This window comes from Phoxinus phoxinus (genome assembly GCF_949152265.1).
Source record: "Phoxinus phoxinus genome assembly, chromosome: 22".
Lineage (NCBI taxonomy): Eukaryota > Metazoa > Chordata > Actinopteri > Cypriniformes > Leuciscidae > Phoxinus > Phoxinus phoxinus.
In genome coordinates this window covers 27,818,847-27,836,400 of record NC_136897.1, presented here as the reverse complement: position 1 = coordinate 27,836,400, position 17,554 = coordinate 27,818,847, and the positions used below count along the sequence as shown (strand labels likewise).

Genomic DNA, 17,554 nt, shown 5'->3' with positions numbered 1-17,554 from the left:
TCTCTCTCTCTCTCTCTCTCTCTCTCTCTCTCCCCCTCTCTCTCTCTCTCTCTCCCCCCCCCCCTCTCTCTCTCTCTCTGCACAGCTGCGCACTTCATCCACGCAATTATACACATGCACACATAACTTATGAGGTATGACATATACAGAATATTTTTAGATTTATTTTTAAACATTTCCATTTTATGTGTGTTTTGCGGATACTTTTCAGCCGGATTACAGACGGCTCAGATTTATTAATCCTCCCAGTGCATTAAAGAGCAGTAGAAACATCACATTTCTAGTTTTATGTCGAAGTCTGCAGTGGGAAAAAGCGAGTGAGAGAGTTTGTTTGCTAATTCAAGCATAACTTATGAGTGCATGTGATCAGATGCACAAGTTGAAAGTAACAAAAATCACATAAAAAATGATGTGCATGCGGATGAGAAGAAGAAAGAATGCATTTTGATTGTTTTGGTGTCTCCAAAAGCGTCCAGTGTCATGTAAATGTGCTTCTTTTGTGGAAGTGGTAGGGTTGTGCTTGATCGCTCTCACTGTACCGCTGTATGTCGACTCCTGTGATGCGTTTCCTGTGACGTCACGCGGCTCATTGTGCGCTCTCTGCGGCTCAGCAGCTTTTGCTGGGAAGATGTGTTGTGTTCTCATGAAGTCTCTCAGTCCTGTCATCTCCATCCAGACCCCCGACAGCACTGGATCCGACCCCAGAACGACACACAGAAGATCAGCTCGAGACAAACATGTCCGGGTCACAAATCTGAAGAATCAAACACAAAATAGTATTATAAATATATGTATAGGACTTATTTTTCATTATTTTCATTATTTAAATTTCAAAGTATTTATACATAATAGTAGTAGGCCTTTGATTTATGCTGAATTTAAGTTTAAATAAAATTAAATGTTTCCAATTAAACCAATCAAGAACATGTGCGGGTCATATTTTACCATAAAATCAGACATAAAAAATTTGATTTTGCACGAATGATGAATATTATTTGTTCTTTTTGGCATTTTTTCTTATTTAAATTGCAAAGTGTTTAGACATCTTGGTAGTATTTTTGTTCTGGATTTAATTTATGTTGAATAAGGTTTAATTTAAGGTTTAATAAAATAAAATGGAAACCTTACGAAACCATGTTCGGGTCATATTTTACCCTAAAATTCAGAAATAAAAAATCTATTATATTTTGCACAAAATGAAGCTTATTTATGGAATATTAAATTGAAGTTTCATTTTACGTTTAATAAAATAAAATGTTTATTTTTAATGAAAGGTTTAGATCTATAGAACAAAAATATAAGTAATTGTGACATTATTTGTTTGACAACATATTTCTCCCCAATAAAATAAAATGATCCCTAAAATCAGAAAAAACTATTATATTTTGCACAAAATGACACTTAGTTGCAGGAAAAAATAGTGACTTTTTTTATAGTGAAATTATTATTATGACAATTAAGACACATTTCCCCCCATTCTCATTACTGTAATGTGAAAAGAATAATTCAATAATATATTTCAATAAATCACATAAATAACTGCATTACAGTAATGATAATCTCATGAGAACGAACACATATAGCATTGTTATGAAAAATTTGCAAAAAATACTATAAGACTATTTTTATATGAAATATACATTTTCAAAAAACACGTTTTACTCTAAAACTGTGAGAAAATCAAAGTTGTCTTAAAAATGTTCAGCCTTATACCTAAAAAAATTAGCTTTCAGTGAGATTGTGTTCGGCCGCAGTACCAAACGCTTCCACTAGAGGAAATCCGTCTCCCATTCATTTCCATTGCGCTCATTTTTGACCACGAGGAGCACAAGTGTGACTATTTTTGCAGGACCATTTAACCTGTTCGAATCATGTCCATGATTTTTTTGTGTTCACATAGCAAGTGCCAAAACCTTTTTCAAGTTTCGTACTGTTCCGATGAATAATTTTTTTTTTTTCAATCTTCGGTCAAAAATGAGCGAAGAGCATTACCAGTTGATGAAATGCACTGAGCTGATCATGTTTTCTCCTCTCTTGATCCCACAGACGAGTCCTTGACCTCCAAAACCAGCCTGTTTTTCGTGATCTCCAACGAGGGCAACCAGAACCTGCACGTGTCCCAGGCGAACCTGTGGTTATACTTCAAACTCCTGCCTAATGTTCTGGAGAAGGGCACTCGGAGGAAGATCACGGTCAAGGTGTACTCGCAGGAGCCGGGCGTCGGGAGCAAGTGGAACTTGGTGGAGAAGCGCGTGGATCTTAAACGCAGCGGCTGGCACACCTTTCCGCTGACGGACGCCGTGCAGATGGTGTTCTCCAAGGGCGATCGCCGGCAAAACCTGGACGTTCGGTGCGAGGGATGCGACAAGATGGGAATCGTGCCCGTTTTGGTGAACACAAACGACGAGTCTCACCGGCCCTTCCTGGTTGTTCAAGCGAGAGCTTCGGACAACAAACATCGCATCCGAAAACGAGGCCTAGAATGCGACGGGAGCAGCAGCTTGTGTTGCCGACAACAGTTTTACATCGATTTCCGCCTCATCGGCTGGAACGATTGGATCATCGCCCCGTCTGGGTACTTTGGGAATTATTGCGAAGGGAATTGTCCCGCGTACATGGCCGGGGTTCCCGGATCGGCTTCGTCCTTCCACACCGCTGTGGTGAACCAATACCGCATGCGGGGAATGAGTCCAGGATCCATGAACTCCTGCTGCATCCCGACCAAACTGAGCACCATGTCCATGCTGTACTTCGACGACGAATACAACATCGTGAAACGGGACGTTCCCAACATGATCGTCGAGGAGTGCGGCTGCGCTTGAGAACAAAACACGGACCTGAAAATGTTCTAGAAATGAGTGAGAAGTAATATTTATGACTTAAAAGGAGTAGTTCAGTACAGAATAAAAATTTCCTGATCATTTACTCTCCCCCATATCATCCAAGATTCATGTCTTTCTTTCTTCAGTCGAAAATAAATTAAGGTTTTTGAGGAAAACATTTCTCGACACGATGCCAGTCGATGAATAAGAGTCTTATATAGCCAAACCATGCGCCATTTTATTAAAAAAATTAACATTTATATACTTTTTGACCACAAATGCTCATCTTGGATGTCCACGACTTCACACATTACGTGGAAAAAGTAGTGTAGGGCGAAAAACGTCAAAATCGCCCGACATCGTTGTTTTACCTTTTATTTATTTATTTTTGTAAATGGCGTTAGACTTAGTCTTTGCACACTCACTTTGTAAACACTAGATCTATACTTCTATACGCCTACGCCTGCGTAACCTTTCAACATAATTACGCAATGTGTGGCGCATCACAGCACAGACCCGCATTTGTGGTTAAAAAGTATATAAATGTCTATTTTTATTATAAAATGGCGGATGGTTTGTCTAGATAAGACTCTTATTCCTCGTCTGGGATCGTGTCGAGACTTTGATGCTGCATTAAAACTGCAATTTGGACCTTCGACCCGTTGGACCCCATTGAAGTCACTATATGGAGAAAATGTTTTCCTCAAAAAACGTAGTTTCTTTTCGACCGAAGAAAGAAAGACATAAATATCTTGGATGACGTGGGGGTTCATCAAGAAGTTTTAACTCTGAAGTGGACTAATCCTTTAACGTGCGGTCTAATATCTCGAAATTTGGTGTGTGACCGCACCTTTATCCACACTCTAAAAAATGTTGGGTTGTTTTAACCCAATTTTGGGTCAAATATGGACAAACCCAGCCATTGGGTTAAATTTTTAAATTGCATTTTTGATCCAAAGTTTGGGTTTGTCCATATTTGACCCAATATTGGGTTAAAACAACCCAGCATTTTTTAGAGTGCATGCTCACAAACACACACCCCAACTCTTCCACGCATCTTTGTACATATATTTATGTATGTTCTTTAACCATCGAGTGATTTAGCTCCTTTCTACAGGTTTGTACGATTCCCTCAGCTTTCACATCAAAGCGATGGGAACGTCTTTAGCTCTCTTGAAATGATGGAACAAACTGAAAGAGGCGATCGTAAAGACATTTATCTCCATGTACCTGCCCAGAACTGACTCGAAAAGCACTGACCATCTTCTCAAAACAACGTCAGCACTTCTTCCTACAATGAGTGACAACCAATCCATTCCAGAGCGTCCGTCTTGAACATCTGCAGCAAAACGTTCGGGGTTTCTCGACTGACACGATGAGGTCTATTCATAAGTCATGAGGCATGTGTCTTTTTGTGTCTCGGGAACCTGAGTATTCATGCAACAAGCCGAAGACACACTTGAAAAACACGCTTCTAAAACACCAGTGAATCAAGCGATCTCATAGCACTTGCAAAACAAAATATTGTAAATGCACAATATAAAGCACTTCGCCTTCGAAGGTACCAAGTGGTTCACAATTCTTCTGAAATAAGTGCCGCACAAGCTATGCAATGTATAGTAGTGACTACACCGGATGACCCACACTATAGCTACTTGTTATGAACTGTTTTCAATACTTGAAATGTAAACTTTCGCTTCCTTCTCTGAGCGGATGGTTGTTACAATGTTTGCACTGAAGTTGCATTATTAGTAAAGAAGAAGAAGAAGAAGAAGAAGAAAAAAAACCTGCCATTGAAAAAAAGAAAGTTATTTTTATAGAAGCAATTAAATGCTGTTCAAATGTATTATACCGAATTATGGAACCAAAGAGGCCAAGACTTTAGCTATTGTGAGACGACGAGGCCATCGGATTCTTTTGTAAGATACTTTTTAAATGCGCAAGAGGCCTAAACGATGTATCAGGGTACGATAGAGCGGATTCCATTTCCAAGTTGTTTTTGTACAGTAGATAAATGGAATATTTCATATTTTTCCATCAATTTTAATTGTCTTTTTTTTCCTGTTTTCTATTTAATACTTCTAGCATCTATTCCGGAATCATTTAGAGTCAAATACATGCCATCTCTGTACAGCTTATGTAAGATAAAAATGCTTTTAAATATTTTGTTCTTTGTAACTATTATGAAAATAAATTTCTTATTCTGCATCAAGACTCGACTGCCTTGTGTTACATTTACATTCATGCATGTCGCAGACACTTTTATCCCAAGCGACTTTACACTTTATCAGTTATAATTCATAAAAAAAAAATTCTATTTAATATAAATACACAGTATATTTCTTAAAATTCGAACACAAAAGTTCATGCATTCCCTGGGAATCGAATCCATTACCTTTGGTGTTGCTGAACTGAGGTTATGGCTTTGATGAAATGCATGAACTTTTGTGTTCGAATTTTAAGAAATATACTGTGTTTGCTAAAGCAAGCGTCACTATGACTAGTTGCACAAACCTTTAACCCTAAATATTAAACTGCAGTGCGTATTTTGCATGGCTTGCACTAAATAAATGCAGTTCTTTTGAACTTTAGTTGCCAAAGAAAACTAACAAAAATGTACCCACAAAAAATATTAAACAGCACAACTGTTTTAACACTGATAATAATAAGAGTCATTATTAATAATTGAGCACCAAATAATAATTCAGCAGCAAATCATCATATGTTGATTTCTGAAGGATCATGTGACACTGAAGACTGGAGTAATGATGCTGAAAATTCAGCTTTGATCACAGGAATAAATTACACTTTACTATATATTCACATTAAAAACAGCTGTGTTAAATTGCAATAATATTTAACTTTTTTTTACTGTATTTTTGATCAAATAAATGCAGCCATTGTGAGGAGAAGAGACTTCTAAAACTGTAAAATTATATGAAAATCTTCCAGTCAGCGTTTTTTCACGCGGCTGGCGTGTTTTTTCAATTGTTTTCAATGGGGTCGCCGCGTTTTTAAAACACCATGAGCGTAACGAGGTGCTGAGCGTCTTTTTCACGCTGAAGCGTTTGCCGTTTTTTACAGGTTGTCGAGAGTTGAAGAATGTTCAACTTTGGGTTAAACGCAGTGCTCATCAGTGTCACTTTTTACTCAACCGACCAATCACAGTGGAGGAGGGGCGGGACTAATACCACACTGACCAACAGATATTCATCATAGCAACGAAGCGCCTCAACTGAAAAAAAAACTGCGCTGCCAAAATGCTCTCAAGCGCACATAGCTCGCCGTTTTTAGCAGAGCGCCTAGCGTTTTCAGCCGGCAAAAAACGCTTTGGTGGACACACGGCTAAGGAAGATTTTTTTTACCTTAAAATAATGTTTCCAAAATCGTATCAGTGGTTCATCAAGTCGTAACAGGGTGAACGGCACTTCTGGATTCGCTTTGCGGCCCTATATCTGCCATCGGGTCGCGTTTTTGTAGTTCTAATGAGACATAAGAAAACTACAAATTTGACTTGCTTTACGTCAAGCGTTACAATAGTCATTATTTAGTTGTTTCTTCGTTTCTGATGTCGCAATACATCATACTTTCATAAAATCATGCAACATACTTTACCTTGTCTGTGGACATCGTTATTTCCAAAGCCGGCGCTGGATAAACAGCGTCAGCGAGTGTGTGTGCGACAGTTGCGGTAGGCTAAATTATTTATGACAGCGGTAATGGACAATTCCGCTTCCAACCTGTAGGGGGACCGAAGAGGAGAAGTTCCTCGGTGTTGCTTTAAATCTAATATTGCACCATTTGATGGGTCGTTCATGAGACACACGAGAACGGATGTTTGATGTCATTGACGTCCCTGTACTATTGACAAGACTAGAAATATAGTGCACAAGTCATATGGACTCATGCTGTCTATCTTGTTTTTTTGTCCTTTATGGACAACTATAAGGAAGTAAGTGATAAACTTTCATGTTGTGACGCCTAAACTAAACGCCACTGACCATGTCATTTTAAAGCTCAGAACATCCCAGATCTGTCACCGTGGCATACGTGCACATTAGTGTGTCTGTCGCGCGGGAATGTGTGTGTTTGTCAGCCAAATTACATGTTTTGGAAAAACACACACAGCCTCTCAATCTGTGAATTATGCTGTTAATCACTGTGAGAAACCAGAGAAAGATGCATGCTTACACATCAGATCAGAGCCGAGAAAGCCTATAATAATAATAATAATAAAAAGAACAAAACACTGAATTATATGTACAGTATGTACGAGTGTGCATAATTATATACACTACTGGTCAAAATTTTGGGGTTGGCATTTAAAAATTTTTTTTTTTGGAATAAAAGTATCTTCTGCATTTATTTGATTAAAAATACAGCGAAAACAGTGAATATTATTACAATTTTAAATAACTGTTTTCTATGTGAATATATTTTAAAATGTAATTTATTCCTGTGATCCAAACTGAATTTTTCATGACTTTAGTGTCACATGATCTTTCAGAAATCATTCTAACATGTGACCCTGGACCACAAACCCAGTCTGGAGCCGCACGGGTATATCTGTGGCAATAGCAACTATACACTGTATGGGTCAAAATTATAAATTTTTCTTTCATGCAAAAAATCATTAGGATATTAAGATCATGTTCCATGAAGATATTTAGTAAATGTCCTACCGTAAATATATAAAACATGTATTTTTGTGAGTGAATGCAGCACAATCGTGAACATAAATGCACAACTTTAAAGGAGATTTTCTCAATGTTTACATTTTTTTGCTCCTCAGATTCCAGATTTTCAATAGTTGTGTCTCGACCAAATATTGTCCTATCCTAACAAACCACACATCAGTGGAGAGATTATTTATTCAGCTTCCAGATGATATACACATCTCAATTTAAAAAAAAAAAAAACTTTACTGGTTTTGTGGTCCAGGGTCACATATGCTGATTTGCTGCTGAATTATTATCAATTACTGGTGTTCAATTATTAATAATGGTTGTGATTATTATCAGTGTTGAAAACAGCTGCTAAATTTTTTTGCAGAAAATGTGATTCATCTTGTTTTTCAGGATTCTTTGATGAATAGAAAGTTCAAAAGAACAACATTTATTTGAAACAGAATCTTTTGTAACATTATATATGTCTTTACAGTCACTTTTGATCAATTTAAACTGAAGTAATGTACTCTTTTTCTTTTTTTTTTTACTTTTTATTCTGACTCCAAACTTTTGAATCCGCAAAAATATGAGCAACTGTTTTCAACATCGATATTAATCATAAATGTGTCTTGAGCATCAGATCATCATTATACTGATTTCTGAAGGATCATGTGACACTGAAGACTGGAGTAATGATGATTACACTTTACTATATAATCTAATAGAAAACAGCTGTTTTAAACTATAATAACTGTTTTTACTGTATTTTTGATCAAGTAAACGCAGCCTTGGTGAGCAGAAGACACTTCTTTCAAAAACATAAAAAAATCTTACCGACCCAAAATGAATGCTAATTACACACTCATACATCCACATAATTTCACAAACTTTTGACACATAAAATGAACTGTCTGAAAAATCTGACACAAGTCTCACGCACAAACAGTTATATCATAATATCTGATATTATATATCATAATATCTGAGCTGCAAAAGCACAATAACACTGAATGACGTGAGTTTGACGTTCCTGTCCCAGCACTCGCACAACACAACACAGAGACTCAAAAGCGATGCGAAGACACACACGTTTCCCTCCAAACATTATTTTACAGGCTTGAAGCTTCAGTTCTCGCCTCTCTGCTCAAACACAAAGAGAATCCGTGTGGAAAAGATCATGTGAGAGCAAAACACAAAACTCATAGACGATACCAAATATGGTGAGTGATCTGGACTGAAGTTCATAAACCAGTCAGAGAGGCACAAACCATCTCGATGTAACGGGCGACTGTAAACCCATCAATGAACTGATGCTGCTAATAAATGTCTCTGTAGCCGAACACAGTGTGTGTGTCACCGGGCGGCTGTGTTCTGTGTAAAACACTCCAGAATTTTTCATCCTTGTGAGTTTGCGGAAGGGAATTTCTGGAATGTTCCACTTCAGTAATCAAAATATGTTGATGATCGCAGATATTTTTACCCACCGCATCCAGGAGACACTAATACTGAAAAAGGCCTGATTCCCTCTCAGTGGTTCAAGGACTATAGCTTCTGTCATCATTTACTCGCCGAAAACCTGTACGATTTACTTTCTTCTGCAAAAACACAAAATCAGGTGTTAGGCAGAACTTCACATCGAAATTATACAACGACCACAGTCTGACAATAAACTAAAAAAAGCATCATAACTATTTATTTGCTATAAGGTTTGCATGAGGAACATTTTAGTTATATACAGATTATCTCTTAAATCTCATTCACAGTACATTCAAAGTAATGCATGAGAATTACATTTTTTATGTATCAAATCTCATCTGAATTTAATTGAACATATTATGACTTAAAGTCCCCCTGTAGTCACTCATTTTATGCCTTAGAAGTCAATTTTGATCACCAAAATTAAATTTTTACACTTTTTTTTAAAATGGCTTCATGGCTTAAAATAGCTTGAATGTAACTCGACACCCGTGTCTCATTTAGTATACGCAGTTCTATGAATATGGAAATGAGCCCCGCCTCCACTCACTCACTCACTCGCTCAGAGATCCACTCGTTAAAAACACTATAAAAACATCATAACTACTTATGCTAATTGGCAAGTCTTATGAAAGATGCATGAGGAAAATAAACATTTGATTTACAGATGATCTCTTAAATCTCATTCACAGTACATTCAAAGTAATGCATGAGAATGGTGAATCAATAAAAAAAATTATTTATCAAATCTCATCTGAATTTAATTGAACATATTATGACTTAAAGTCCCCCTGTAGTCACTAATTTTATGCCTTAGAAGTAAATTTTGATCACTAAAATTACATATTTACACTTTTTAAAAAAAAATGTCTTCATGGCTTAAAATAGCTTGAATGTAACTCGACACCCATGTCTCATTTATACACGGTTCTATGAATATGCAAATGAGCCCCGTCTCCACTCACTCACTCACTCGCTCAGAGATCCACTCGTTAAAAACACTATAAAAGCATCATAACTACTAATACTAATTGGCAAGTCTTATGAAAGATGCATGAGGAAAATAAACATTTTAGTTATTTACAGATGATCTCTTTTATATCGCATTTGCAGTTCATTCAAAGTAATGCATGAGAATGGTGAATCACTTACATCTTATCTAAATTTAATTGAACATATTATGACTTAAAGTCCCTCCTGTAGTTAATAATTTTATCTCTTAAAACTAATCTTTGATCACCAAAATTACATAGGCCTATTTAAAGTTTTAAGCAGTTTTAAGCATAAAATACTCAGCAATGCTGTTGACTTATGAACTTACACATGGTTTGTCTTAAATCAGATTAAAAACACCACATAGACACATAAACTACATTAAAAACTGGATTTTGACTTTAAATGTGTGTAGAATACTGTAGAAGTATTGTTCATTCAAACTTATTGTAAAGTGTTGTTACTGCGTTTATTGATGTTATGAATGAGCTTTTATTTTTATATTCTCCGTTTTCATTTAATTTTAAATGCGCCAAATTTTGCATAGCTTGATTTTAAAGTGTTTTAAGTTTCAGTAATTCCAGTACTTCAACACACTTACTTCAGTTAGTTGCCAATGCAAGTTTAAGTTAATTTAACATTTATCTTTTATTTCACCTTTTTCTCAATCACACGCGTTGCAATATAGCACACAAGTTGTCTGCACTAATTTAATGTTTTTTAGTCTTTTTTTTTCTAAAATCAGCATCTGTAAATGCATTGAAATTGCAAAATGGTTTAAACTACAGTACGTGCAATTCATCAGTTTTTTTTTACAACTCATCTACGGTTTAGACACGACAATGCAAACGGCCGTTTGTTCAAACACACATCTCCCCCTCCGAGTAAATCCAGCATAAACTCAAGATCACTTCCATCTCTTTCCACCCGCGGTGAAGAACGAATGGCTTGTCATTCTGACGCTCCTCTTACAACAAACACAGCACCCGTGGGCCCCATACCATCATTTATCACTTGACATGTAGATGGTTAAAGCACTTCTGACGGGCCGCCCCACAAACACATGTTTTCCCACAGAACCAAAATCACTTCCATCCTTTTTCATGATGTCAAAGGGGAAGTACACAAAACCTCGAAAAGAAGAGCAATCACAGATGGTACTTGGTAACATTTCAGTTTAGCCCGTGGTCATATCATATTCTGACATGTTATATAAAACACACTTGAGCGTGCATTCGCACGAAACCACGATATTGCCTTTCGGGGTCAAGATGAGACGAACATCTCGCACAATCAACAAATATTAACCAACAAAGACGAGCTGGATGCGTCTCTCTGCTCATTGTGTGTCGATATCAGGTGCATTTCAGCAGCTTGTCGCATTATCCCGAGGGAAAGAATAAAGACAGATTTCTTTGGAAGTGACAGCGGTTTTATGAAGGAACACAAAAGATGGACTTGGCATATCATTCCGCTTAATCCCATAGAAGAGGGATTCGGGTCCTATTCAAGTCTTGTCAGTTTAGTGTTGGGATACTATCAAACTGAACAGGTGGATTTCCTATAGAGCCGAAACCAGGGCCCCTCATTGTCATAACCGCTGGCCGGGCCCCACGCCGATCCATATGTCATCTCTTCCTGTTTATTCTGAAACGCCACTGAGGAGACACGGAGAAACTTTGAAGATTTTGTATAATATGCCGTACGGTACTCAACCGATGTCAGTTACAGCAGAACGATGCATTTGTACAAACAATTGGAGAGTATTTGGGAAACCTGTTTGGAAACAGTTTATTACGTGTTAATTGTGAGTCATAATTGTTTTGCTGTAAAGCCAAAACTATCTCTGTTACTTTAATTTCCTATTATCACTGTAAAGCTGCTTTGAAACAGTCTAGCGGCACCCCCTTTTTTTTTTATAGACATGAAAATGCACATTCCGAACTTAAATAGTTGTAATTATGTAAGATTGTTACATAATATGTAAGATTGATGTAAGATTAGTGTTGTTTTAAAGAAGACATTTGGCAGATTTTTGTAGAAGTGAAATAAATTAAGAAAGTTAAACAGAAAAAAAGTTATAGAAGTTTGAGTTTATGAAAATGTACAATGTTAAAAATTTAATTATTCATATTTGATATAAAATATATATTTTCAAAACCTGGTGGACTCTAAAAATGCAAAAAAATCAAGCCAAAAAATCTGAACAAGTTGTGTTTCAAATGTTAGATTGATATCTCAGAAAATGAGCGTTCAGTGAGATGTAGTTTGTGCGCAGTACCACACTTCTCCACTAGTGGACATTACTGCCCATATAAGGGCGCCTCCATCTCCATATGTTGTTTGAGTCTGAACCATTATTTTTACAATTTTCATACAATTTATGAAGTACACATCCTATTCAGAAGTAGTGTTGGAAGTTTGGCAGATTTTTAAATGAACTCAACCTCTAAGAAACACAAAAGATCACGTGTGTGCATTATAGCTCGCTGACACATCACTAATGCTGAATCTATTATTATTTTCTTTATATTTAAAACATTTTCAGAGCTTTTTTTCTAAAAGAATTGAACGGATGCTATCTTTTGAACTCTTGGCATGAAAACAAACTGAGGTTTCTACCATTCTTTCATGATTTTTCATGTTCATCACTATTTCAAAATAAAGGTCTGAACACGCCTCAGGAGTATGAACATATTCTTGTTGCGGCTCCTCTGTAATGTATTTTAAAAATCAGTCACCAAAAAATGAAAACTAGAGATTGTAAGCCTTCAAATGATATATAGTTTTGTCAAGATTGGTTTAGTATAGGATATTACTGTTTTAAACATGTAATGGCGATGCCGATGCCAATATGCAGATTGGAATACTTTACCTTTAAATGTACGATCTTTGACTTCATGTTATGTTTAAAAATGGTTTGTTTCGTTGTTTTGAAACTCGTTGGAATTGCTTTAGTTGATATATATATATATATGATTATATTTATTAATGCTAGGCAAAAATTCATAGGCAAAAAAAGTAATTTTTGTAGTGGTGTGACTTTTGTTTTGTCTTGTGTATATTGTGTTTTGTTATTAACTCTTGCGCTTGAAAGCGAGATGTCTCTGAAGTGGTTTATCCTAAAGAATAACACTCGCTCTCGTGATCCTTCATCCTGATGAAGTGACGGTGTGGTTTGGATTGCCATTGTGTTTTGCCTGTTAAACTAAACCAAGAAAAATGCTCATATTCCTCTGTCTTTGCCAGTGCAGGATTTGCATATTAGCGGGCGGACGAGGAATGCCGGCGACAACCAGTTTTGCACATCGACCCGCAACAATGACACGGGATTAGAAACGGCTTTTGTGAACTCGAGGTGTGTTTAACCACACAAGCTGCCAAGTTTCTGAATGAATGAAGGCTTGAGCTATTGTACTTCATTACTAAAGTATATTTGTGTGTTATTATAACTGAATGCTTGTACGTTTACTCATTACATGTTGATGGAAATAATGAGATTTGCATTTAAGTCAAGTCAAGAATATTTGTATAGCGCTTTTCACAATACAGGTTGTATCAAAGCAGCTTCATCACAGTATTAAATTAAAATAATAATAAAACGTCCATGTTTGGTAATGCTAATCAATAGTATTATTCATTGATTCATGAAATTGAATATCCCCAACTGAGCAAGCCAAAGGCAACAGTGGCAAGGAAACGAAAAACTCCATCAGGTGACCCAATGGTGACCTAAAACTCCATCAGGTGACCCAATGGTGACCTAAAACTCCATCAGGTGACCCAATGGTGACCTAAAACTCCATCAGGTGACCCAATGGTGACCTAAAACTCCATCGGGTGACCTAATGGTGACCTAAAACTCCATCAGGTGATACAATGGTGACCTAAAACTCCATCAGGTGACCCAATGGTGACCTAAAACTCCATCAGGTGACACAATGGTGACCTAAAACTCCATCAGGTGACCCAATGGTGACCTAAAACTCCATCAGGTGACCTAATGGTGACCTAAAACTCCATCAGGTGACACAATGGTGACCTAAAACTCCATCGGGTGACCCAATGGTGACCTAAAACTCCATCAGGTGACCCAATGGTGACCTAAAACTCCATCAGGTGACCCAATGGTGACCTAAAACTCCATCAGGTGACCTAATGGTGACCTAAAACTCCATCAGGTGACACAATGGTGACCTAAAACTCCATCGGGTGACCCAATGGTGACCTAAAACTCCATCAGGTGACCCAATGGTGACCTAAAACTCCATCAGGTGACACAATGGTGACCTAAAACTCCATCGGGTGACCCAATGGTGACCTAAAACTCCATCGGGTGACCCAATGGTGACCTAAAACTCCATCAGGTGACCTAATGGAGAAAAAAAAAACTTGGGAGAATTTAGACTTTCAAGATTATATTTCACAAATCACTTTTTTTTACTCCTCCACAAGTTGTGCTTAACTTTTAGTGCCAATGAAATCCAGTTAAGTGTAAAATGCGCCGGCTGTTTGACTCGGAGAAGAACAGACTCTGACCGTCCAGTCTCTCAAGAGGTCAACCGGTTCGAGAAAACTGAATATGTGGAGAACAAAAGCTTTTGGTAACACTTTATAATAAGTTTCCGTTTGTTAAAGATAGACTACACAACACTGTAAAAATAACTAAAAAAATAACGGTAAAATACCGGCAGCTGTGGTTGTCAGTAATTTACCGTATAAAATACGGTAGCAACATTTTAGGTTTTACAGACTTAATTTAAATTTACAGTAATAAACCGTATTTCATTATCTGATATAATGTTAATTTACCAACCTATTGAAGTATTAATATCTGTTTTGTACAATACACTGATGGCCACCAATCACAGCAGTGATGCGAGTCACATGATCAATCGTAACTCATCACAAGCAGATCTTCCATAGGACAGTAAATACTAATATATAGAAGCTGTACAGTTTCACACAAACATTAAACACCATCATGGTAACACACATGAAATTTAAAAAATGCAATAAACATTAATTGAACAACATTAAATGTAACATAAAACTCTAATGTGCATAACTGATTAGAAAAAAACAAACTGAGGTTTCTACCATTCTTTCATGATTTTTCATGTTCATCACTATTTCAAAATAAAGGTCTGAACACGCCTTAGGAGTATGAACATATTCTTGCTGCAAATTGATATGGCTCCTCTGTTATTTCATTTAGAAAATCAGTCACCAAATATGTAAACTAGAGACTAATATATTTAATAAATATGTATATTTCAAATATGTACATATATTACATTTCTGTAGTTGTTTGTGGTCGGACACGGCTTCAACATTTCAATGCCCGACTAAAACCCAGCGTGTGTTACTCGCAGGAGCCTGCAGTGAAGGACAGAAGTGTCCCGGTGTGCGTCAGGGTTCAGGAACGCCAGGCCGCGTGACTCGAGTGTTAGCCGGCCTGTCATAGCGGGCCGTCTGGACAGAAACACGACTCGAGAGGCTGATAACGCCGGGATGAGACACCAGACGCCATGTCTTCAGCTCCTGAAAATAACCTGAGGGGCCCCGGCACTGAGACGGGGCCGTCACGTAAACAAACCGGCGTATACAGCGGGTAAATAAACACTGAGAAACAGATCCTTATACACACACACACACACAAATCAGCATCTGAATGTAAAAGTCTTGCTTATACTTAAAGACAAAAATATGAATTTTAAAAGACACACTACAGAATACAGTTCAAATGCAGGTAAAACAATTATTATAAAACGGATAGTTCTAGTCCTTGATTCTGATTGGTTGAGCCGCGTTCAAAGACAAACACACACCTGTGACCGCATTACATTAGTGTTACACAAACACACACCTGTGACCGCATTACATTAGTGTTACACAAACACACACCTGTGACCGCATTACATTAGTGTTATTCAAACACACACCTGTGACCGCATTACATTAGTGTTACACAAACACACACCTGTGAGCGCATTACATTAGTGTTACACAAACACACACCTGTGAGCGCATTACATTAGTGTTACACAAACACACACCTGTGACCGCATTACATTAGTGTTACACAAACACACACATGTGACCGCATTACATTAGTGTTACACAAACACACACCTGTGAGCGCATTACATTAGTGTTACACAAACACACACCTGTGACCGCATTATATTAGTGTTACACGAACACACACATGTGACCGCATTACATTAGTGTTACACAAACACACACCTGTGACCGCATTAGATCAGTGTTACACAAACACACACCTGTGACCGCATTATATTAGTGTTACACGAACACACACATGTGACCGCATTATATTAGTGTTACACGAACACACACCTGTGAGCGCATTACATTAGTGTTACACGAACACACACCTGTGAGCGCATGACATTAGTGTTACACGAACACACACCTGTGAGCGCATTACATTAGTGTTACACGAACACACACCTGTGAGCGCATTACATTAGTGTTACACGAACACACACCTGTGACCGCATTACATTAGTGTTACACGAACACACACCTGTGAGCGCATTACATTAGTGTTACACGAACACACACCTGTGAGGGCATTACATTAGTGTTACACGAACACACACCTGTGACCGCATTACATTAGTGTTACACGAACACACACCTGTGACCGCATTACATTAGTGTTACACGAACACACACCTGTGAGCGCATTACATTAGTGTTACACGAACACACACCTGTGAGGGCATTACATTAGTGTTACACGAACACACACCTGTGACCGCATTACATTAGTGTTACACGAACACACACCTGTGACCGCATTACATTAGTGTTACACGAACACACACCTGTGAGCGCATTACATTAGTGTTACACGAACACACACCTGTGAGGGCATTACATTAGTGTTACACGAACACACACCTGTGACCGCATTACATTAGTGTTACACGAACACACACCTGTGAGCGCATGACATTAGTGTTACACGAACACACACCTGTGAGCGCATTACATTAGTGTTACACGAACACACACCTGTGAGCGCATTACATTAGTGTTACACGAACACACACCTGTGACCGCATTACATTAGAGTTACACGAACACACACCCTGTGACCGCATTACATTAGAGTTACACAAACACACACCTGTGAGCGCATTATATTAGTGTTACACAAACACACTCCTGTGACCGCATTACATTAGTGTTACACAAACACACACATGTGAGCGCATTACATTAGTGTTACACAAACACACTCCTGTAACCGCATTACATTAGTGTTACACAAACACACACCTGTGACCGCATTACATTAGTGTTACACGAACACACACCTGTGAGCGCATTACATTAGTGTTACACTAACACACACCTGTGACCGCATTACATTAGTGTTACACGAACACACACCTGTGACCGCATTACATTAGAGTTACACAAACACACACCTGTGACCGCATTACATTAGTGTTACACTAACACACACCTGTGACCGCATTACATTAGTGTTACACAAACACACACCTGTGAGCGCATTACATTAGTGTTACACAAACACACTCCTGTAACCGCATTACA

General features: G+C 37.7%; 1 protein-coding gene across 1 annotated transcript in view; it reads left to right on the top strand.

Moving 5' to 3' along the window:
• The window catches only part of LOC306990528 (inhibin beta B chain), an 11,542-nt gene extending 8,615 nt beyond the window's left edge, over positions 1-2,927 (top strand). The window contains exon 2 of the mRNA XM_079597481.1: positions 2,047-2,927. Coding sequence (XP_079453607.1) covers positions 2,047-2,822 — 776 coding nt within the window. The 3' untranslated portion in view covers positions 2,823-2,927. The remainder of the gene's footprint in view (positions 1-2,046) is intronic.
• Positions 2,928-17,554: the final 14,627 nt, after the last annotated feature.